Source organism: Heterocephalus glaber, unplaced genomic scaffold (assembly GCF_053883595.1).
Source record: "Heterocephalus glaber isolate CG9 unplaced genomic scaffold, H.glaber_assembly_v1.0 deba00000347, whole genome shotgun sequence".
Classification (NCBI taxonomy): Eukaryota; Metazoa; Chordata; class Mammalia; order Rodentia; family Bathyergidae; genus Heterocephalus; species Heterocephalus glaber.
Window position 1 is genome coordinate 16,530,739 of NW_028258143.1, and position 25,525 is coordinate 16,556,263.

General features: G+C 37.6%; 1 protein-coding gene across 4 annotated transcripts in view; it reads left to right on the forward strand.

Annotated features, from left to right (window-relative positions):
- Dpp10 (dipeptidyl peptidase like 10) overlaps positions 1-25,525 on the forward strand; it is a 1,332,172-nt gene that overhangs the window by 661,179 nt on the left and 645,468 nt on the right. For 2 of the 4 annotated variants that reach the window (XM_004836089.3, XM_087197849.1), the window contains exon 1: positions 24,937-25,075. The exons of 1 other annotated variant lie outside the window; for it this stretch is intronic. In XM_004836089.3, coding sequence (XP_004836146.1) covers positions 25,004-25,075 — 72 coding nt within the window. In that variant the 5' untranslated portion in view covers positions 24,937-25,003. Of the gene's footprint in view, positions 1-24,936; positions 25,076-25,159; positions 25,311-25,525 lie in introns of those variants that run through there. One more of the 4 variants, XM_004836091.3, reaches the window with a different exon arrangement.

A 25,525-nucleotide genomic window follows, 5' to 3' on the forward strand; every position in this document is an offset into this window, starting at 1 on the left:
TACCACATCTGTCCAACTGAGATATCTGGCAAGGAACCTGGGCACTGGAAGAGCTATAAGTGTAGCCTCGAAACAATCTAGCCTCTTAGCATTCAGGGTGGTGGGAGAAGTACAGGATGTGGCACAACCAAGGATGGACAACTACTCATTCTGAAAAGGGTCTCAAAATGGGAAGATAAATAAGTGGTCCATACTACTCGGTCCAGAGTTTTGGGCCAGGCCAAGTGTGGAAGGTGTCTTTTTAGGACACTAAAAAGAAATGTCTGAAATCAGGGGGATGAGGCCAGAAAGAAGTCAGACTCTGCTTCAGAGAATTCTGACTCTGGTTTTTTAGAGACTAATCTATTCATAGTTGAGTACCTATAGAAGGCAGAATCCATTCCTCAATGGGAGAAACAGTGAAGAGTTTGACTGAACTCCAACTAAGAAGGTCTATCAAGAAATAGGAAAGCTAGACAGGTCAATAAGAGCATACACAGAGAAAGTCGTGATGCAGAGGGACACCTATGAGACCAAGACTAGTTTAAAGTTCCATTTAACTCTGACATAAACTGCCAAGCCTTTTTATCATGTGGCATATGGCTAGGTCAGCCTTACATGAAGAAATAAGGGTCACCACCACAAAGATACAGATGTTCAGAACCTGAGAACGGAAAAGTTAAGTATGTAATGTAAGGACTGGCAGAAGGATTAGTACACATTATAGTACATTGAGTTACATCTTATAAAAGTAGAACAAACACATTTTCATTCTAATTTGCTTTTCTAAACACTATATGTACAAATTCTTGGATTGGTTCATTTGCCATGTGTATGAGGGGTTAGGAAGGCTATCTGGAGGAAAAAGAGAAAAACTTACCAGTTATACGTTAGCACTCTATTGAATGCATCGCATCACTGCATTTTAATCTGGCACAAAGGGTGGAAAATGACATCTGGTTAATCAGAGGTTCATAGATTATTTGATGATACAACTGAACTGTGTTGAGATGAAATGGGAAATTATGTGTCTTCCCTAGAGCAGCATTATAAAGCTTCCTGCCTGGTGTTTAAAATTGATTGTGCATTATATTGGTTAAAGAGTAGCATTTTGAAAATAAAATTAAGGCTGATTTGCATTTATGTTGAAATAGTTGCAATGTATTTAATAGGAATAGGTTTTCTTTTCCTTAAGAATACACTTATATATAAAAAATAGGAGAAAAGGAAAAAAATGGAAACAAAGTCTTTGTAAATAGGAAGGGGTGGAGGGGGTGCAGGGAGGGCAGGGGAATGGGGAAAAAATAAGAACCAAAATACATCATGTAAAGGTACAAGATCCCAATGATGAATGTAACTGTATTGTATACCTAAAATGTACCAATAAACTTAATGAAAATAAAAGAATACACTTATAATTTCCATTAGGTTATATTAACTCAATGTTTTACTCAACTTTATTTTAAAGGACAAGAGAAACATGGATATAACTGCTCATAAGGAAAATAAATCTTATGAGCTGTGTATTTCATATAGGAAAGTAAAACACAAATAGAGCACATGCAATAATGCAGTAAATGTAATATGGTGAATCAATTTTTAATTTACAATTTTAAAAAGCATTGGGAAGTATTGTATTATTATTAACATATACATCTAGAATTGCTTTTGTAGATGCTTTCAGAATCCTCCGCTAATACCAGTTGATTAAGATTTAAGCTTCATAAGTTTGTTGCATTATGATATTTAATTTTTGTGTATTTTCTTGATTCACAATCTGTAGTGAATTCTTATTGCTTAGTCCTGGGCAAAATGTCTTTAAAATTATCAATAACTTCTGGGCAGTAGACAAAAATGAATTCTATATTGATGGTAAAGGAAAATAAACGCTAATGCAATGCACACAGAATTATAAGCTAAATAAATCATTATTCCTCCTTCAAATAGGATTGAAAGCTAGGAAGAAAAGGGGCAAAGGGGAAGGGGAAGTGGGAAGAGTAGGGGAAAGGAAAGAAGGGAATGGAATTAATATGAGAAAATGAAAAAATGGAAACAAAGTCTTTGTAAACAGGGAGGAATGGATGGGGTTGAAGGGAGGGCAGGGGATTGGGGAAAAAATAAGAACCGAGAGACATTATGTAAAGGTGAAAATTTCCAATGATGAGTGTCATTATATTGTATACCTAAAATGTACCGATAAAATTAATTTTTAAAAAAAGAAAAAAGAAAGTTATCTTCTTTCTAGAAAATTCCACTTTCCAAGAGGGTGTTTGCAACACATCTTAGTAGCAATTAGGATAGCAACTATTCCAGTAACTGTAACAGGGAACTTGAAAAAATATGCAAAAAGGGCAAGAATCACCATCTTACTCAATTTATGCTATATTACATTATCTTGAAAAGGGACTGAGGGGGCTTGATTCAAAAATTTTAATTACATAAGTGAAAATACATTGTGGTTATAGAACTTGAGTTATAAAATGGAGTCAAAGATAAATATATTAGGGGAGTTCATGGATTTTGTTTTCAACTTTGAAGTTATTTAGCATAAATCATCAATGGACTCTTGGAAGACACAATCAATCTCTTCTCTCCACTTCCTTCATCTCCCCCCCACTCCTTTAAGAGATTTACATTTTAAAGTGCCAGGGAAATACCACGAAGAAAGTGAAATATATAATTAAAGACGTGGTTGTAAATCTAACCATAATCATCCAAAAAGATTGGTTATAAAATGGACATTTCGGGCTGAGTGTCAAAGGTTTAATAAATTTAAGGTTGTCAGACAGGAGAAGAAATTGAGTTTCAAAGAGCCCCAAAGGTGAAAAAACAAGCAGAGGGAAATAGGTTTTTTTGACACACCCAGGGATCCCGCTGAATATTCTGAAATTGCAGGCAGAGATGAGACTTGAAATAGTAAACAAGACCTTGAGATTGTTTTGTTGTAAGATAAGTGGATGATTCTATGTTAATGATATGTGGATAAATCTCCTACCATTCTTATGTGGATTTGGTTCATGAACTGAATCTAAAGTGAGCTTATTTGCCCCAGATCAATAGTTGTGAGGAAGAGTGAGCTCTAGAACACGGGATCCCTTTGAAAGGGGCACTGCATTCACACATCACAATACTGATCCAGGAGATGTCCTCAATTAGCAGCCACCATTCTGAGTACTTGGGGCACAGGAAGTAGAGAAGCCAAAAGCCTTGAGGCATGGAATTTGTATTACAGAAAGAGAAAAAGGTGATATGCAAATAAGCAAATAAAAAGCATATTTCAGAGGGTGGTGGATTTTTTTAAAAAAATAAGAAATTAGAGAGCAATAGTTTGGATCTTAAATGTCCTCCAAAGGCCCATGTGTTAAAGTCTTAGTGCCTAAAGGGGCAATATTCGAAGTTAGTGAGAGCTTTCAGAGCCCAGGTCTAGTGGGAAATCTATGGGCCATTATGGTGTACCCTCAAAGGAGACTATGGGACTCCAGGCTCTTCTCTTCTTCATTTGCCTCTTGGCCATGAAGTGACTGGCTTTGTTCCACCATATTCTACCCCCATGATGTGTTGTAACAGACCCAAACCAATAGGGCCACTTGATCAAGGCTTAAAACCTCCAAAAAAAAAAAAATCAAGCAAAATGTACCTTTTTCTTTTTATATGTTGATTAATTCAGGTATTTGGTATTGTAATAGAAAAGTGACCAACACAAGACTAAGGAGCATAGAGAGTAACTAGTATACTATTTTAAAAATTAATTTTATTGGTACATTTTAGGTATACAATATGACATTCATCATTGGAAACTTGTACATTTACATAATATATCTTGATACTTATTTTTCCCCTTACCCCTGCCCTCCCTTCAACCCCTCCACCATACTCCATTTACAAAGACTGTTTCCATTTTTTCATTTTCTCATATTAATTCCACTCCCTTCTTTCCTTTCCCCTACCCCTCTCACTTCCCCTTCCACTAGGATACTATTTTGAAAGGTGACCAGGAAACATCTAAGCATAGAGGCATTTTACAGGGATTTGGAGGAAGGGAACAGTGAGCCATCTGAACCTTGTGGAGAAGTATATTTCTGACAAAGGAAACAGGTGCAGAGTTTCTGTTAAGGACTAGCAAGGTATCCAGTGAGGCTGCAGGGCTGTGAACAGGGCAAGGCTGATGGAAGATGGTTGCTCTGAGATGGTCACAGCAAAGGGAGAGACCAGTGGCAACATTTTAAGATACTGTAAGAAATTTGTCTCTTCCTTTCACTGAGACAAGAGGAAATTGAACATTTTTTAGTAGAATAATGTAACCTGTTTTCTCTTTTTAGTGTCTCGTTTTGATTCCTATAAGAAAATAGAAAGGAAGCAAGGTTGTAGCAAGGAATAACAACAGGCAATTGCAACGAACTATACGAAAGATGCTAAGACCTAGGACCATATTTTTAAGTAGAAATGATGAAAAGTGGAGATCTGTTCTGAAATGAGAGTGCCAACATTTGTGAGAGATTAGAAGTGATGTATGACAGGAGAGAGAAGTACAGAGGGAAGTGACCCGTGGCTATGCAGTTTTGATCCCAGTGATTAAAATAATGGAGCAGCCATTTGCTGAAATGGTGCAGATTACGGGAAGGAATAAAAAGAGAGAGGACCCTTTTGGGCAATGATCATCTTGAGATGCTATGAGACATTCAGGGACAGAGCAGATAGCATGAAGTATCTATCATGGAAGGTGAGAGAATGGATGGACTAGAGTAATATAGAAAGGTTACTGAATGGCCCCAAACATCCACCAGAGTTTTTGAATTTCACCAAGATATTCTAAAGTTTCAACAGGAATAAAACTATTGAATATGTCAAGATAGTAGGAATGTTTGGTGAAATGGCCAAGGTTTTTAAGATCACTTGGAAATATTTTTCCATCTATACAGTATAGAGATGATATAAATGGGGCAAATTGTGTGGTTTGAAAAATCCATAGTTAGTTTTCATTGTCTCTTTCTGACATGAAAATCATTAACATAAATTCAGAGAAGAATATATTTTCAGCTTCTTTCATGAGCATTCTTAAAGTAATATTAGAACTTGAGAACTTATAAAGAAAAAATAAATTCAATGAATGACTATTTTCCATATACTATACTTGCTACTTTACATAATATCCTTTGGTTGGCAGTACTGAGCATCTAACCCAGGACCTTGCCCTTGCCAGGCAGGTGAAGCACCATAGAGCTACATCCCCAGCCCTTATACATAATATCTTACTTAATTTTGTGGACACATTTTTAAGATGGAGACTTGCACTTGTATTTTAGAGATGAAGTCAGTAAGACTTTAATACAATAACATAAATAGCTAGGCAAGATTAGGGCTAGGGTTTGGTCTTACCTATAGTCATTTTTTTTGGAGAAGTTGAAGAGGTGCTTCCACACACGTTGAGAGGAGATGAGGTGTATAAATTTTCAAAACAACAATTTGCTTGAGTGAATAATATCTATAGAGTGATATATGACATTCTGGAAATAAACAATTATAGGACTTAAGCTTCATGAGGATATAATGCATTCTTACCTACAAGTATATGCTATGTTTATTTGGGCATCTAAGATTTATTTAGTGCCTATGACAGGCAAGGAGTTATGTACTCCATAGTTAAATAAGGCCAAGCTCTTTTTCTAGAGGATCTTCTGTTATACAGAGTCAGATGACAGCACACGGTTTCTGCTTTTCTACTTTAAAGGATATACTTCTCTAGCCTGTTTAATATTCATCAAGTGCCTATAATCCTGGGCTTTGCAAAAATCATTCACTGCTTTCTGAAGTGATCAGTTAATCAAGCATAGCCACAAAAGGACTCACAAAGGATGGTGGAAACCTAGATTCTGGAATTGAGGAAAGTGTTTGCTAAGCAGAGCTCAAAGTTCTAAATACAGATAAAATCAGTGGAAAGGAACAAAGCAAAATAAGGTAGCCTGAGCCCAGTAATGGTGCTCAAAAGAAGTCAACACCATTGGTCTAAATTGAGGCAGATCAAGTTTAGAAATTCAATCACGAAGTTTTAACAGTTTCAAAGAGGAGATTCATTCCTGCTTTGAAAATTTAGACCTGAAAAGCAGAGGTCAGTATAGTTGGATTCAGAAGCTCCCTGAGAGGAGGGTCTGACTAGGGCAACCTCTGTGTAATCCTTTATTTCTTAGGCCCTCCTGAAGAGGTTACAGACCAGTGATGGTGCAACTTCTAGTGATGGAGTGCTCAAATTGCAACCCCAAATCCACTTATTTATCACAAAGTGCCAATACTGGGATTAAAACTGAATATCCAATGCTTGGCTGGTAAAACAACTTGGCTCATGTGCAGACAGGGAGGCCTCTGTTTGCCCACTGCATGTGTGCCATAGATTCCTCACCACTGTTATAGGCCACCATTATATTGGTAGACAACAGCTAGGCAGACAAGCTATAGCCTCTTTCAAAGGCTGAGGATTGAAGCATTAGTTAGGGTAACAAAGAAAATATACAGGCAGCAGGAAGAGATGGTTTATTGTAAGTATTAAAATAACAGTACTGGCAATTCATAAGCTATGGAGATCTTTAAGGTGTTGTGGGATACCTGGGTGGAAAAGGAATCTGATGAAATCTTAAAAGAAATCTGATGAAAAAGAAATCTTCAAGGATTCATAAAATATGAGACAAAATAGATGACAGAGAATGAATGGATTTGATAAGTGGGTGAGTCACTATTCAAGATGTAGAATAATTTCCACAAGGCTAGAAATTCTATCACATGCAATCATAGGTAGTTAATGCCAAGGAAAGCACAAAAATGTAAAATGCACTGGGACTCTTGGTATGTCACATGCTGAGCAGAGTAGAATACACGTGATCCTGTTAAGCATTGCCATTCCTGAGCAGAGATCATTTCTAATGCCATTAAGGAGGGTGGCATCATTGTAGGAGAGAGGTACCTACTATATTGGAGTAACCTCCCTAGACATTTTAGTGTTCTCCAGTTCCCCAAAACATCCCACTATGTTCTTATTGCACAACAGTACAGAGCAGAGCAGCTCTCAGGTGGAGCTTCTGCCAATTGCTAGATACCTTCAGCCAGTTCTTTATGTGTTACAGAAGGGTTGTATGTTTCTCCATATCCTGGTCGCAGACCCCCTTCATAAAGTATCAAAGAGAGAAAATGTCTATTCCTTCCAGCTGAGACCCATTATGTTGTACTATGTCAGAGAATCCTAAGGGCTGTGTACAACATAGGGTAGAATTTGCTGGATTTAGTTTTCAATATTTAAAACAATTACACTTTTAAATATAAACTATTTGGCTTACCCAGTTACTTGCAGGAACATGGGGAGCCCTTGAAGTACTTTATAATTACATTCCTTTACCACCACATAATTTTCAGAACTGGGACTGAAATATTTCCTTAAAAATATGAATACAGGGCCGAGGATTTAGTTCAGTAGTTCTGTCGCTTGCCTTGCAAGCACAAGGACCTGAGTTTGATCCCTGGTACCAAAATATATATATTTATATATATATATATATATATATATATATGAATACATAGGAAATAAGACTGTTATCCAGGGAGGAATGTATCTTATACGGAGTTACTTTAACCCATTCTTAAGTTTTAGGTACGACTTATTTACTCTGTCCAGAATTTCTCTTTACTGTGAATTTTACCTTACTCTTTAGACTCTTCTCATGCAGATAGCCTGTTTCTCCCTGTACACAGGTATTATTATTTATATCTAGCATGTCCCTCCAGAACCTCATGTATTCAGAGGTGGGGCTTTTGGAAGGTGATTGAATCAGGAGGCACTGAAATTGACTTGCTCCTAGGAGGTAGTGTCTTCTCAGAAGAGATGAATCTCTGAAGGTTTTGATCACTCTGATGACCCCTCTTTCTCTCTCTGCTTTCTGGCCTCCATGATGTGTGCAGCTTTCCTTCAGCAGGCTCTTCCAACATGTTGTTTCTGCCTTGGAGTCAGCTGACCGAGGACTAACACATGAGACAAAATAAATCTCTCCTCCTTTAACTTGTGGGTGTCCATTGTGTCCCACCAATAAAGAAAATGACCAGGACAAGAGATTAGGATTCAAAACTAGTGATTATCTAACCTTTCTTTATACATTGGCTAAGAGCTAATAACTTTGGAGCAATTTTAACCGAGATAAGTTTTAAAGAAAAGGAATACCTGTTTGGACTTTTAACAATTAATGTCTCTGTGGTGCTTGGGATTAAACTAGGACCTTGCACATCCTTAGAAAGAGCTCTCCTACTGAACAACACCTCTGGCCCCAGCTCTTTCCACCCATTTAGAATCTGCCCCAAATGCTTGTAGTTCATGATTCAGTGAGAAAATTATGCAATTTTAAATCATGTTTTCTGTACTTTCTTTGCAAAATGAGGGCTAAAACCTTTCCTCAGCCTAGATGCTATGAAAATGGGAAAATCACCTAGTGCTGCTCCCTTCTTTCACGTATTGACTCTCATCCAGAATCTGACTTCTTTTGTCACTTGCCAGTGCCTTCAGGTAGTTGTTTTTTGTAGTTTGTCCAGAGTTTATAGTTATTATCTTTGGGAAGGGTTGCCTGACTGACAACTATTCAGCTATTCCATAGGCATCCTTGAGGAAATAAAGAAGAAATTTATATTACTCACCCTTTGACTTACCGTCAAAAAATTTGCTATTATTTTTAAGTTTAAGTTTGCTCATATTTGAATCCAAAGAATTAAAGCCATATATATATATATATATCTTGACTTAACAGTTGTTGAATTTGAGTTAATGATTTTTTGGCTCTCTGATGATATGAAATTTTACTAGGACATGCATTCTTTTTTTTAAGTATTCAAGACAATATTCAGTAAATTAAATGAAATGTTTAAGATTTTGTTATAAAATAGCTTTTTTGTTGGATATTCTGCTCACCTGCAAACTTATATAAATGTTCTGACCACATTATGGCAGGCTAGGCTAAGCTGTGATATTTGATAGGTTAGGTACATTGGATATTTCCAACTTTCAATATTTTCAATTTAGAGTGGGTTTAGGGAGACATAAACACATTTTAAATTGAGGAGCAGCTGTATATCAAAAAAAAATAAGAAGAAATTTTTTAAAAGGCCGCAAGAAAAGTGAGTGGAGAAGGAGAAAAGAATGAAAGGAAGAAAACTGAAAGGCAGAAGGAATTCCAACCCCAAAGTGGGCACCTTTGACAGATTTAAGAGTAGCTGCCTGAGACATTGTCTATGTGGATGAGTGACAATAAGAGACAGATGGTCTGAAGATGAGAGGAAAGTTTGACCTATGGGGAAAGGCAGAAATCCAGACATAGTTAAAGAGGTATGTGACACTCATGAATGAGGATGCAAGAATGGTGGCGTGTGAATTACGTCCTTACGTAACCTCTCTGCTAAATGCAGACAGAAACCAAAACCTGATGCGATTTGTCTTTTTATTTATATTACATTGTACCAGAGTGGTTCTTAGCAAACAGGAATGAGAATTTCTGTTAACTTTGAGAAAGCAAACAAGCCACGCTGTGAGCGGCCTCTGAAGAGGATTATGTAGCAGAGAGTAACTCTGGGTGGTCTCTGGGACCAGAGGGCCGAATCAGTGAAAAGCTGGTGAGCTTGCTCAGACAGTTGGAAGTCAATGAACTCTAACACAAAATGAGCTGGATAGGGGTATATCTCCGTGGCAGGGTGTCTTCTTAGTATGTGCAAAGCCCTGCATTGGATCCTCAGCACCAGAAAACAAGAATAGCAACAAAACTGAGTGAGCTCTGAAACAGATTCCTTCCTTTTCTCCTGCTTCTGGCATTGTTAGATACTAAGCTGAAGGCCTAGCTAAGCTGTGCTTGGATTTCTGATCCATGAAAACAGTGAGATAAGAAAGGTGTTACACAATGTAGAAAACGAATGAAGAGTATAAGGGGGAAAAACACTGCTATTGAAAATTGAGAGTACTTTACAGGAAAGAAATGACTGCCTCATCAGGGTATCAAGAAACTGGAGAAAGAATAACACATCAGAGGTCTGAAGTGAGATAGTACTGGAAGTTGCTAGGAGGGGCTCAGAAGTGGACTTCAGCTTACAGGTGACGAGTGGGAAAGTTGATTGTAATAGAAAATGGCGAGTTGAGTGCTGTCTAGGGGGTTCATTAATTGTTGGCATTAATTGTTGAGTAGGGAAAAATTGATGATTAAAAATACATTTTGAATGTAACTATGAAAACCAAAGATAAGTATCTAAGAGATAGCATTAACATTTGGAGGACCAATTGTATGCCAGAAATTAGTTCAGAATTTCACAGACTGGCTCTGTAGAACAGAAATGTGAAGTTTACCATATTTATAATTGAAAGTTTTCTAGTAGCCATATTCTTAAAAAGCAGAAAGAAACACGAAGTTAATTTTGATAACATATAATTTAATATAATATAGACATCATAATATTTTAAATAGAAAACAATATAAAAATCAGTACTTACACATGTTACTCTTTTGGGTGGGGGAAGGGTACCTAAATCGTTCAAATTCAGTTGTATGTCTTTTTCCTAGAACATATTTCAATTTCTAGTCACCTTTCCAGTGTTCAATAGCTACATGTAGTCCAGCTTAGCCGTGTGCAAGGGCAAGCCGAAACAGGCTGAGTGCACCCTGCTCAGTCTGGCTTGCTCCGCCCAATTACGACCAGGAGACCTAGCCAGAGACTGAGCCAGTGAGGACCCACCCTGCCCCGGGCACACCCACCAGCCTCCAGTTTAGACTCTTAGGAGCCTGCAACAACAGACCCCCCCACCACCACCCCCGCCTCTGGCCTCTTGACTGTGCAGTTACTTGGATCCACACTACAGAGGCACAGGGGGGCATAAAGGCCATTGGTCATTGGAGAGATGCAGATGAAAACAACACTGAGATTCCACCTCAACTCGGAAAGAATGGGTGCTATCAAGAAATCAACCAATAACAAATGGTGGTGGGGGGGGGAGGAACCCCTCTCCTTTGTTGGTGGGGGTGCAGACTGGTGCAGCCACTGTGGATACCTCAGAGAACTAGGGCTAGAGGTCCCATTTGACCCAGCTATTCCCCTGTTGGGTATCTTCCCCAAAGAATTAAAAGCATCATACCACAGCAATACATGTGCAACCATGTTTATAGCAGCACAGTTTGTAATAGCTAAAGCTTAGAAACAGCCCAAGTGCCCATCAACTGAAAACTGGACAAAGAAGATGTGTTTTTTTTTTTAATGGAGTACTACTCAGCCATAAAGAATGAGAAACTAGAGACATTTATAACTAAATGGATGCATATTGAGGCCATATTCTTAAGTGAAAACAATAGGATGCACATGTGTAAATACCGAATAGTTTCTCTAGTGTGAGAAATTGAAAGTGTAAATAAGGACTGAAATGATTAAAATGAATAATTGATAATTTGAAGTAGGAAGAAAAGTTCCAAAGGGCTAGGGGTGGTAGGAGAGGAAGGGGAAACAAAAGAAGGGAAAGGAAAAATTACGAGAAAAAAATGGAAACAAAGTCTACGTAAATAGGGAAGGATGGAGGGGTGAATGATGCAAAGGTAATGGGGAACAAAATAAGAACCAAGATACATCATGTACAGGTAAAAGTACCCAATGATAAATGTAAACATATAGTACACCTAAAATGTACCAATAAAAAAATTTAAGGAAAAAAATGTAGCTACATGTAGCTAAAGATTATCCAAGTGTTCTTTCTTCATTTCATATTTTCATATTTGTACATGCAAGCAATACATGTGTTTTGTTATTGATTTTTTAAAGAGGAAAATGGGGAGGGGGAAGAGGGAGGGGTAGGGGAAAGGAAAGAAGGGAATGGAATTAATATGAGCAAATGAAAAAATGGAAACAAAGTCTTTGTAATAGGGAGGGATGGAGGGGTTGAAGGGAAGGCAGGGGAAGGGGGAAAAAATAAGAACCAAGAGAGTATGTAAAGGTGCATATCTCCAATGATGAATGTCATTATATTGTATACCTAAAATGTACCAATAAAAGGATATACAAAAAAGGGAAAATTATATTTACAGAAAAATTAAAATAAATTCAGAGTTCCCATATACTTCCTCACCCTCACACACTCAATTTGCCTTATTATTAATATCTTACAATAATATTATGCATTTGTCATAATTGATGAACCAATACTAGTATATTGCTAATAATGAAAGTTTATAGTGTAAGTTATACTGCAATCTTTGTGTTTTATACACAATAGGGTTTTGATTAATCTATACTGCTTGCAGTAATTACAGTAGCATACAGAATAGTTCCACTACCCTAAAAGCTCCCTTCTGATTCCCCTACTCATTTTCTCCCTCTTGAATTCCTGATGACCACTGATCATTTTGTGGTCTCCAGACTTCACTTTTCTAGAATGTAATATAGTTGGAGTCATACTTTTTAGGTTGGAGTCTTTTAAATAGCAATGGGTCTTTAAACTTCCTCAAAATTTATTTTTGATAGTGAACTATAATATTCCATTGTATGGATGTACTTCAGTTTATTCATCTATTCATCTTCTGATGGGAAGCTTGTTTGATACATCGAAATATTGGTAATTTTGAATAAAGCCCTATAAACATCTACATGTAGATTTTTGTGTGAATATAAATTTTCAGCTCATTTTGGTACTATCAGGGATTGTCTTAGTTATTTTTTTCATTGCTGAGACAAAATACCTGACAGCCAAAGTTGAATGAAGAAAGGTTAATTTGGATTGCAGTTTGTAGAGGTTTCAGTCCATTATCAACTGGTTCCACGGCAGAGTGGCAGGGCAGAAGGGGATCACAAAGGAGAAACTGTTCCTGACAGGTGGAAGACAGAAAAAGCAGCAAGCAGCAAGTGACAAGTGACAAACAGAGACCCCCTTTTTGTTCCTTATGTCTTATTCAGGCTACCCACCCTTAGGGTGGGTGTTACACCCAGGGTGGGGCATATTAATGTTAGCATTGCACCTTGAATCAAACTGAGCATCATATCCTTGATCCCAGCAGCACACACTCAAGATTCCAGCATCTCTAAAAACCCCACCTATGACCCCATGAAGCTTTGGGGAGACATCTAGACACAAGCCATAGCAAGAATTGCTGGATTATATGGTAAATGCACGTTTAGTTTTAGAAGAAATTGCTTAACTCTCTCGCAAAGTTTTTATACCATTTCACATTCCCTCTAGCAATGGAAAAGAGTTTCAGTTACTCCACATTTTTTGTAAGCATTTGGTATTATCAGCATTTTTGATTTTAGCCTTTCCAATAAATGTGTAGAATTTCACTGTATCTCATTGTTGTTTTAATTTGTAATTTCCTAATGGCAGACACTGTTGAGATTATTTACATTTTTACAGCCGTGAAGATCACTAATGTCACTATCAGCTAGCATTCAGTTGTCACTTCCTATGTACCAGGCAGTATGCAAAGCACTTTTTGTGTTTTCTTATGACATTGTAAATCAGATACCAATAATATGCACATTGAAGAAATATAACTGAAATTTCATGAAGTAAATACTAATATTTTACAATATTAATATATTAAAATAAATGTTGTGTTTATGCTCTTCGGATTGCTCTTACTCCAAATATTATCTATTATTACATCATTTTACCCAAGAAATGTGATTCTCCAAGAGTCTCCTGCTTTGATATCAGTGAGGATACCGGTAACACTTTTGCATTAGAATCCTTATACTCGCTACCTGAAGTGGGAGGGTATGAGGTACACACAAGACTGAAAACCACCACAACACCATTCTTACTCAACGTACATATAGAACTTTTAATAGCTTGCTTACATCTTGTGTCAGGCATTTCTCTTTTAAATATATTTGCAAAAGCATAATTACTCACCTAAAATAAATTATATTGAAATAAATTATTTTGAAAATAAATTATATTGAAAATAATGAGAATATATCTTGAATGTATCAGAATAAGTACTTTTCTATGACTCCTAATTAGAAAATACTTAGAAAATCTTTTCCCTGCAGACTTCCACACTAGAGATAAATTTGATAATAGGCAAAAAAGTCAATTCTTCTGAATATCTACTATTTATTTTTGTTATGGTCTGAATTCTTGTTCCCTTCTAAGTTCATGTATTAAAATCCTAGCCACCAAGGTGATAGAACAAGGAGATGGCATCTTTGGGAGATGTTTGGGAATTAGATCATGAGGCTAGTAATATAATAATATATTAGTATTGGTTCATCAATTTTAACAAATGCATAATATTATTGGGATAGTACCTTTATATAAAAAGCTCCTAAAATCTGCCTGTTCCTTCCACCATGTGAGGAAATAAGGTACCATCTGTGAACCAGAATGTAGGTCCTCAACAGACACCAATTTGCCAGCACCTGAATTTTGAACTTCACAAGATCTAAGTTATGAGAATTATTTTTTGTTGCCAATAAGCCATTTGTTTATGGTATTTTTGATATAGAAAATTGGACTAATATGTCCATTGTGCTAGATAAATTGGACATAGACTATACAAAACATTTCTATCATTATAATAGATTATATCTATCTGTATATTGCCTTTTTATTAAATAGCAAAATTATAAGAAGCTTTTAATAGTACACAGTCATTTCAAGTTAGGGAAAAATTCAATATAGCAGGAGTCTCTGAAACCTGTGTATTAAAGACATTTATTCTTTATGACTTTTGATTTGAAACAAGACATTATTAAGGACATTAGCAACAGAATTACATGTGTTCAAATCCTTGTCATTCTTCTAGATACTTGTGGAACTTTGTGCAGGCATCTTTAAAGACTTGAGGGGGCCAAGGATTTAGGTCAGTGGTTCCAGTGCCTGCCTCGCAAGCGCAAGGTCCTGAGTTCAGTCCCTGGTACCAAGGAAGGAAGGAAGGAAGGAAGGAAGGAAGGAAGGAAGGAAGGAAAGAAGGAAGAAAGAAAGATAGAAAGAAAGAAAGAAGGAAAGAAAGAAAGAAGGGGGGAAAGCCTTGAGGTATGCTACTCTAAATGGAGGTAGAAATAGTGTCTACCCTTTAAAGTTATTGCACTAAAAGCATTAGACAGGACCTGATTCACATTAGAGTCAACAAATATGAGCTACTATTGTTTCCACTATTTTTATTATTCATAGGAAAACTGAAAAAAATCAGAATGAACTCAATGGAGTGGTAGAATGGAAAGAGTGCTAGAATGTGACTTAAGCAACTAAATGGTATGAGATAAGTGCAAGGGTAGAATTTAAGTACTCTGGAAAATTGAAGGAAGCACTTTTCACTGGAATGGGCAGGGATAGCTTTTCTGAGGACTCTAAATGAATTTGCAAATGCTTTTAGGTGGAGTAAATGTGCATTTAGAGTGAGCGTCTTCAGGGATGTGAAAATTTGGAGATTGTAGTGTTTCTTGGGTATATTGGAAAACCTCATTTGGGACCTTGAGACACAGCCCACTGGACTACAACTTGGCAACATAAGGGCAGGTGGTGCCAAGCCCGGTGCAATGCAGGAATAGAATCTTAGTCGTATGTTCAGAAGATATCTTTCTAATACAAACTAAAGCTCATCTAGAATTGCAAGCTACAGACCCATTCACAGCTAAAAAAATTGACTGATTATTACAGGCATACAACTCACAGTGTTCAGGAGGGTAAGAAGCTGGTCACCTGCAACCACAAATCCTGCTAAGAAGAATATTTGTTGTTCTTCACAGACTGTGTAGTGTTACCATCAGTAAGAAAGAATGAGCTTAGATTAGAACTCATTAATTTTTGCAGTTAAATTTGGAATTGAATAAATAGACCACAATGTGCAGTTTAGTCCATGGTGTCAAATGTGGGTTAAATTGATTCGGTATTTAACAGTATGCAAATGAGTTAATGGTCTTGCTGTGAGGATCCCCAGTAACATAAACAGCATCCTCCTTACAACCTCTTCAATCTGGCCTGGTGTTTGCAAAATCCAAAGAATTCTAAAAATATAAACAATGTTACCTTTCTGCTTTCAATGCCATAAAAACACTTTGGAAATGAAGGAGTAATTGTACTTCAGTACTTACATTAGAAATAGAGCATGATCCTATTAGAAATAGAGCTAGAGGTTTATCATTTCCTTAAAAAAATAAGAGTGGAAAGAACAATTCTAAGTATAACATCTGCCTTTTACTTTATATTCCTAAATAGGTACCTTGTATTGAGTGTTTAGTAAGAGCCAGGAACTCTACTAGGGACTTTTCAAACTTGTATTTTAAAATAAAACACAGATACAGAGAACTACACATAATTATTAAGAGGCCGATACCATTTTAAGTACCACCCGTGTCAAAAAAGAAAACATTGTTAATCTCCAAGAATTCTTTTGTTATAATTCATCCTTTCTCTCTCCAAAAGTAATTATTGTCTTGACTTTTTAGTAATAATTTTCTTGCCTTTCTTTATGGATGCTCATAAAGTATGTATTCTGTTGTCTATATCTTAGTCATCAGTTTGCAAATTGATGTTTTATTTGTAATTTAATCAACATGTCATCTCCATTTTCCACACAAGTGCCTCCTTTTCCTTTCTTTAAAGTGAATCTGTTGTAGGGTTGAGGATTTAACTCATTGGCACTACGCCTGTCTCACAAGTGCAAGGTCCTGAGAAAAGTGAATCTGTTGCATACTTGGGCTACTTGTCTGGTTGCATTTTCTCCAAAGAAGTCATAAATAGAGGTTAGTTTATAAACAAATACACTGAAATTGAACTGATTTGGAGAGATTATTATTAATTTATACTAAATGCATAGGAGCATTAGCAGTGAAGCTGTTTCCTACAGCTAATATGCACATTTTCTCACTTAACCATCAATTTGTATTAATTATGTAGTCACCTAACAGTTAACACTCACCATAATCTTTATGTTCATTTCTCTCTACTTCCAAGCTCTCCATAGATTTACTAGTGGGATGCAGTACTAGACAATTGAGATGTCACTAGCTTGACCTAATTTGTGTAAAATCAGTGAAAATATTCAATGGATTTGGGAAAATTATTAGATAATGCAAAATATATTATACATGATTTTAATAAATTACATATCGTAAGGATAATATCTTCAATGTTTTTGGCTAAATAAAATATCAAATTAATTTAAATACTTTTGTTCCTTTTTACTTTTTTTGATGGTAACTAAAAAATCTAAAATTAAGTATAAGTATACCACTTCTGTTATATTCTTAATTAATTGTGATGTTCTAGTCATTTAATTTTCTGGAGCTCATTCTCATTAGACTCTTAAAATGGATTCCTTAGGACAATATTTCTTGAGTGATTGTATGTAGATTACACTCTCTGTATGATCTTTAAACTGGAAGTTTAGCTTTACTGTGTATAAAGTCGTTGGTTTCCATTTTTTAAATTGAGTATCTTAAAAGTGTTACTTCATTTTTTTCCTCTAGGATAAAGTGCTACTGTACCAAAATCTAATAATATTTTAATATTAATTCATTTTTAAATCAATTGTCTTTATTTACCTACATGATGAAAGAATTATTTTTATCATTACTTAATTTCACTTTTTGTTGATTGTGATCTGTTAATATTCTCAGGTACACTGTATGATTTTCATTAAGCTTAATTTTTTTTCAATTTCAGGATCACCTTCTTAAATTTGATTTCTCTCTTGCTTTGTTCTTCTACATAGGAAGTTTCATAGACTGTGTTGAATCTTCTTTTATCCTTTACAATACATATTACTTCCTCTTGCAAATTCTTTCTCTTTTTGGTTTTTTAAATTTTTCTATTTCCTACATGGATTTCCCTTAGAATATCTTCTTTTATGGTCTTTCTAGAATGTTTTCTAAAATGATACTTTTTTCTAGTTCTAATTCTTTAAACTTTATTCATTTTCCCAATTTTAATTAATATTTTTCTTTATAAGATTTTCTAAATGTCCTTTACTCATCTTGAAATAATATAGTATAGTTTTAAAAATATTAAGCATGATGCCTACAACATTCTATTTTTGTTAAAGAAAGTTCAAAAATATAAGATTTGAGAGAGTAAATAGTTTATTCTTTGCAGTGCATGTATCTTTGTTAAAGCACTTAACGCTTGTTATGTCTACTGTCAGACAATACATAAATGAATGGTTGTGGCTATGTTCCAAAAAACTTTATTTATAAAAACAGGAAATGAATTGGATTTGGCCTGTGGGCTGCAATTTGCTAATCCATATTAGATAGACATATTTTTTTTCTTGTGGCAATTTTATTGTAATGCTAACCTTTGCACAGAATTTGGCTTTGATAGTTTCCTGTTAATAATTTTTATGTCAGTTTAGCATTATGTAACTTTTGTTTGTTATAAGTACATTTCAACTTCGAAGGATTTTCCCTGTGTAGTCATGTTGCATTGAAAATATATGGCAAGCACAAGGTCCCGAGTTCGAGCCCTGGTACAAAAAAGAAAAAAAAAAGAAAGAAAGAAAGAAAAAGAAAATAATATATGGTAGCCTGCTTTCTTAGATTTTTCTGGATTTGATCACCTTTTGTATGGAGTTTTCTTTCCTTAATCTCACAGCTCTATTCTGTTCAATTTTGATTCCATTTCTAGTAGTTTTTCCCCAGGGTGTGTTCCTGTGCTGGAATGGAGCCCTGGAAGTTAAATTTTAAGACTTCACGGGATGCAGGCTGCTCCAGCCATCTTAGACCTTGAGAAAAGATTATGAAAACTATAGTGTTTCCTATGTATGCACTGCTTATAAGCTAATATTTTTTCATGATTTCCTAGGAAACTTCCCCTACTTGAGCAAGGAGACCAATTAGGCCCTTGCTCACCACCACCCTAATACACACAATTAATCCAGTTACTTTTGATTAGATGGAAAAGTAAGTGGATGGTTTGTGCATGTAGAGGTCAGGCAACCACTGACTAGAACTGCTGATCCATTCGGTAAGGCTTGAAGTCCTAGAGACTACAATTAGATGCTCATATAAACATCTCTAAGTCAATAACTAACTCATTACCAGGTATTTTTCTAGTCATTGATTTATATGAACTATCTAATTAAAGATTATCTCCGCCTTCTCCACTGACACGTATTGTCTAATTTTTAAGTGTAACAAATGATAAAAAATTACAAGAAAAGGTAAACTTGAAATTAATTGAGACTATAGAACATAAATCACCTGCAGAAGAAAGAGTAAGTTGCAATTGGGGTTGTGCACTGTAAAACTGTAGAAATGTACTTTATGCAAACAATGACAGGAAGAATGGGTTTTACCTAACCGAGAGGATTTAAGGTATTTTGTTATTCTTATGACAGCACTAATAAAACTATGAAAATTAAGACACCCTACATTCCCCAATCTTCAGCATGCATTCTCATGGCAACTCCTCACATAGTTTTCATACCATCTTTACTCTGGATCCCCCTTCTCTCTCCTCTTCCTTTGGTTTTGATAAAGACATGTGATTTAACTAAATATTTAGATTTGCAAGACAGAAATTGAGTGCCTTATACCATTTCCTTATTCTCCCAAATAGATATGAACAGGTAACAAATAGATGGATAAGTGAATGTCAGAAGGGGTCTATATTACTGGTAAGCAGTCCATCCAGACTAATAGATTCCATGTGCTTTGAGCAGTTCCGGGAATTATATAAGAAGCCAGGTGACTCAATATAAAGTTTGAATGTAAGAGAAAGCTTAGAAATGTATATTTTAAGGACAAAAAGAAAGATATCATTTAGAATCATTAGAAAGGCTAGTCTAATTTAGAGAAACAAGAAATACCAGGTTCAGAGAAATTATTCACTGAAGGTGGACTCATTATCTGAAAAGAACAAATGTTATGCCAATAATTCTATATATACTTTTATATCTAATGATTCTTTGGCCATTTGTAGATAGAATCTGATTCAGAAAACTTTATCTCTAAAGAAGTGTAATATCAGGAAAAAATAACCAATAATGGCATTAATAGTATCACAAAAATCAGAAAAAATAGTCATATATCAATTAAAAGAAATAAAAGGCATTTGATTTTCCTTGCCAACATAACCAATCATTAAATGATACTTCAAAATAAATAAAGCCTTTGAGCATCTAGTGGGTAAAAATAGTCACTACAGGAAAATTTCTCACATTTGTCAATTTGCTGTGTGATTCAGCTATACATATAGAGAACTATAATCATGCTTGGGAAAATAATCTGCATTGTTTTATGATCTTGGTGCTCTGATATTTGTTATAAAGGGCTGCGGGGTTAAAGGCAGACATGAGGTGTGTAAATATAACAATCAAGGAATCTCCACCACATTGAAACTCAGGATGAATGAGTAGTTTGTCAATATCTCTGGATCTCCAGTGAGCAACAAGAGTGGCTCTCAGGATATTGCAACTCTATCTGCTTCCACCAGAGATCATAATTGGGCTATGAATTTTTATAACAGGAAAGTCTTCCCATCATAGACAGAGACTGACAAGAAGTTTAGTTAATGCTAAAAGAACCTCAGAGGAGTATGATTAGTTTGTATACATGGATATCACTTAAATATGTAGTGCTTTCTTTCTGTTTTCTTTTTCTATTTTAAAATAAACATGTTATAGTATATTGGGTAGAACTTCTAAAATATAGCTTGTTTCTGAATATTGGCCACTGTGCATTGGTTTTTTACCCAAGGACACAATATATACTTGGGAGAATTTAAGCCAATCAAGGTGAGCAGAGGTGATTTATAAATCAAAACCAAATGATAGCAGAAGATGTGAACTAAAACTGTTTCTTCATGTGCAAATAGCTAATTTGGCGCGTTTCAGGCCAAGTCTCTGAAGACACTGCTCATGAACTCTGTCTTCCTGATGTTGTGCTCATTATAGACCCTCGGGAGAACTTGGTTAATGCCAGGGAAATCTCTATCAAGGTGGCCTTTACATGACACTGCAGATTTACTTCAGAAAACAGAGAAGAGAAGGAAATGGTTGTGAGAGATTCTAGGGAACAAGCAGCTTACACAATTCTCTTTTTCTTATCTAATTTATCTGAAATTGAAGTTTGTCTACAAAGGCTACTCTACTTCACAAAATCTCAAGGGACTTTTGTCTTTCTATGACATATCACAGCTTAACCCAGCCTTATTTATTTCTTGGTTGTTGTCAAGGAGTGAATTTTAGTTTCTTATTCTTGAGTCTATAGTTTGATGTGGAAGATTGAATACAGCATATATGACTTGTATATTTCTGGAAAAACCTATGCTTGATAATGATGCCGAAATAGTTTAATGATCATTTTGAATCAGTTAATCTTGAATCAGTTATTAGGTAGATAATAACCTACCATCAAAAGTTCACCTCATTATTTCTAGATAAAATTAGATATACTGGGGCCTGGGGATTTAGCTCAGTGGTGCCGTTGCCCTTTTCGCAAGCAGAAGGTTCCTAGTTCTATCCTGGGTACCAAAACACACACACACACACACAATTAGATATACTGCATTGGCATTTTAGTTTTAAGGAATTGAATATGAAAGAGAGAAAGATATTGTAGATTGTAGATTTTTCACAATACTCTATGTGACCAGGTTTTTGAGCAATCTCAGAACGCCCCCCCCAAAAAAAAATACACCTAAGAAGCAGAATTATAAGCTATGTCTACACAGGATTCTAAAACTGGAATTTGTGGCATTTCAGTTTTGAGAAGGAAATAGTTGAGGTGAATTCTACAAATAGTTTTGAATGAAATGGTCATATTTTAGAAAACATTTATAACCTTAAGTACAGGAAATTTTACTTGGTGGTCCCTCCAAGTCCTTTTCAGTTATGAGAATCCGATTCATTTCCATGAAAACTGTAAGAAAACTTCCTTTTCCACTATGCGAATATTATAAAATACACTATATGCTTGTCTGTAAGTTAGCTCTTCAAAGATATTTTGTAAAACAAGTACTCAAAAATTATGTCTCTACTTCTTTAAGTAGAAGTTTTTATTCTCAGAAATAATTCATACATTTATTTTTGAATCCTAAAAATATTATTAAGAAAAATTATCACCACTCACTTTGTGTAGTGAAAGAGCATGGGGAATTTTTGGTGGTCACTGCGGATCTGCTGTGATGCAATTACTCAGCTATTCATTTTTAAAATATATTTCTCAGGATTAGTTGACCCATCCACTAAATTTGAAGCATATGTAAATAATTTATAATCGAGGAAATAGTCTTTTGATTTATAAAATCAATACAGAGTCTGACAAATTTAGAGAAAAAAGGGTCTTCATGATCATCTAGCTTAAATGTTTTGATTTTACCCTGTAAGAAAGTGAAGACAGGAGCTAAGTGGCTTCTCTGTGAGCTCAGCCCATAACACGTGAGGCCCTGTGATTTTGTACAGGTGCTTCTGGCCTACAGTGCATCAAGGTTACATCTACATAAGGAGCTTCAAAGTTTTAGAGATATTTTCAATGTAGACTGGTGTTTCCATTTTTTTTTCCTTTAATAATGTCATAATCAGAAACCATATAAAAGAGAACAGCAAACATTTTCTCTAAGGGTGATGTTTGTTTATTTCTCTTGGGCATCAGAATTTTCTTTGCTCCATAAGAAATTAAGTTGCAAATGAAGTAGAAAATCTTACATTGTAATTCAAGTGCATCACATTTTAAAAAAAAGAAAAACAGAATATCTAAGTTGGCAAAGGAGTTTACATGTCATTAAGTTTTAATTAGTGCCCTTAACCTAAATCTCATGAGCTAAAAATTATGATTTTAGCTTGAAAAAAAACCCACCCTAAAAAAGAAGACTCAAAGAAGCCTTCCTGAAAAAAAGAACTATCTCACAAACACACAAAATATGTGAAAACTATAACAATTTATGTCTTGATTTGTAACCAAAATAAATCTTAAACTGAATACTGAAAATGGATACAAGTTCAACCACTGAATTCAATCAAATAAGTAATCTTAAATAGAATGAAAATAATTCCCTCTAGTGTGTACTTGTCTTGTGTGACAAAATATCTGTCAGAAAATAAATTCCTTCAAGTCAAGCGGTTTGTTCAAAATGGAAGCACTTGAAAGGGTGAATATGCCCGAATAATAAAAAGAAGATCAAAATATAAAGATGGAATGAATAATGCATATCATTCTCCTCCACCTCTCAAATTATATGTGAGAAAAAATTCTAGATTGTCAAATTTACTTGATAAACTCCCCAATAGCTATCTTACTGGTGTTTCTTTTTAAATTCTTGACATATCTTTACCAATAGCAAAGTTACTCCTATCAAAAACTTATTTGTACTGAAATGAAACAACTAGGTCACTCACAATTTGCCCTGGAGTGCATATTTTTCAAAAGCAAGATATTCCTTCATCCAGATTCTTTCTACTGGTGATCACTGATGTATTTCTTTCTAAGCAATTGATTGTAAAGTGGTTATTATTAAAATTAACATTTGGGACAAGCATAACAATTCATGTTTTAGGAATTAACAAGACAAGAGCATAACTCCTACTGTCCCACAACAGTCCCTGGTCTTACAAGTGGCTAATTCATGGACTGAGTAATTCAGACATTAATTAATAACACCCACTCAGTGCTACCCCATACCTCTGCCCATGTTCTCTGCTCCCTTCTTCTGGGACTGCCTCACAAGACTGGTGCTGAATTCATGAACATCTCATTCCGTCCAGCCTTGTGTCTGGTGAGTGGTCCCCAACAACCTCTGTCTGGGACTGGACAACTGTGGTCCATCTGCCTAAGGCAAATCCTCCCTACAGCACCAGGGGCAAGCCAGGCTCCAGTGCATCTGGATGAAAGTAGGAAAGTCTGTCTGTTATACCCGCAGCTATCCAACTTGAAGAGAGCCAAGTGGACTGATTGATTTGTAGCCCTGCTCAGGGCTCCCTTTCACCACAGTATAAAGACAGTTCCAGGCAGCCAAGGGTTGGATAGGGCTGCCTTGGTAGTCGCTTCCTCACACGCCTTGGTCTTTACAGTGTATCTGACACATGCTAGGTGCCCAATAAACATACTCTGAACAGGAGATGGTTATGTTGAGCGGGAGAACTTAAAATATGAAGTTTTTTTCTGTGTATTTCAGGGGAGGTTAAAGAACTCTCAGGTTATCGTCAATACGATTATTATATTATCATCATCGTTTTTAAACCAGCCTTTAGGAATTCCACTGGCATTGACAGGGAGCTATCTGAGGAATCCAGCTGGAGGCAGAGGAGGTCCATTGCCCCCAGTCAGGAGGCACAGAGCCCCCGTCACGATCTGGGACAACCTTTCAGGTTCTGACAGCCACTGCTGGCCCCCAGGAGGGCTCCGGGCCCCTGTCCCCTTGTGGCCTCTGCCTGATCAGAGCGCTGGAGCACGCCCAGTGGCAGCGCAGGGGCCAAGGAGGGCTTTGCAGGGGCGCGCTCCGCTTCTCCGGGTTTTAGCAGGAGCCCTCGGGGGGCGGAGGGCAGGGGAGCCCGCCGAGCTGGTGGCCGGGCGGCGCGAGCGAAGCGGGGCGCCGCGCGGCTAGGTTCCCGCGGCTGCTGGGGCGATGCTGGCGCGCGGCGCAGGGCCGCTCCACCTGGCGCGCTGAGCGCGGAGCCCGGCGGGCGGGCGGCTGCGCGGCGGGCGCGGACTGCGGTAGAATGCGAGCCGAGCTCCTCGGGCTCCTCGGGCTCCTCGGGCTCCGCGAGACGCCGCGCCCGCGCTGCCAGGTGCCTGAAGCCCGCCGCTCGCCGCTCCACTAACTTGCCGCTTGGTCGCGTCTGCGCTCCGAGTCTCCGTACGCTGTCGGCTGCTGGGGGCGGGGAGAGGCACTCGGGAAGGTCTGCGGCCGCCGGAGCGGGGATCCTACCCGAGGGAGCCCACCGCCGCGCTCCCCTGCGCTCCCCACCTCTCCCCTTCCCCCACCCGTCTCCGCTGCCGATCCGGAGCGGGGCGGGCGCCTGTGACATGCTCTTGCCGCCGAGGGACGGTGCCCGAGTCTGAAGTGCCCGCGAGGAAGTGAGCTGCGCCGCGGCCACCGGCGATGACAGCCATGAAGCAGGAGCAGCAGCCCGCCCCGGGGGCCAGGGCCGGCCCGGCGCAGCCGGCGGACCAGGTGAGTGGGCAGCGGGCCGGGCCTCCCGGAGGGGCTCCTGGGCGCGCCCCCCGCCTCTCCCCTCTTGTCCCCTCCTCTCGCCGGGGCTCCCACGCCTCCCTCTCTCACTCTCCCCGCCCCAGTTCCAGGGTTTCCTCACCCATGGACTCAGCGGGAAGTTAGAGCGTCGGAGCGCGCTCCAGGGCCCGGCCAGAGGATGCGCAAGGTGGAGAGCCTCGGGGAAGGGGGGAGAGAGGTAAAGACCGGGCGCTCTGAGGGCCGCCGTGGGGGCGGGGAGAAGTGGGCTCCAGGAATGGGGCTTCTGGGCTCCCTACTGGGGCACCCTGGGGAATCTGCCTCGCTCTGGAGAGGACCTCTTGCAGGGGTCCAGCCTTGCTTGCTGTAGCGGGACGCGCGCTGGCTAAAGGGGAAAATGACCTTTAGGCAGGCAGAGTTTTCCTCTTATTTATT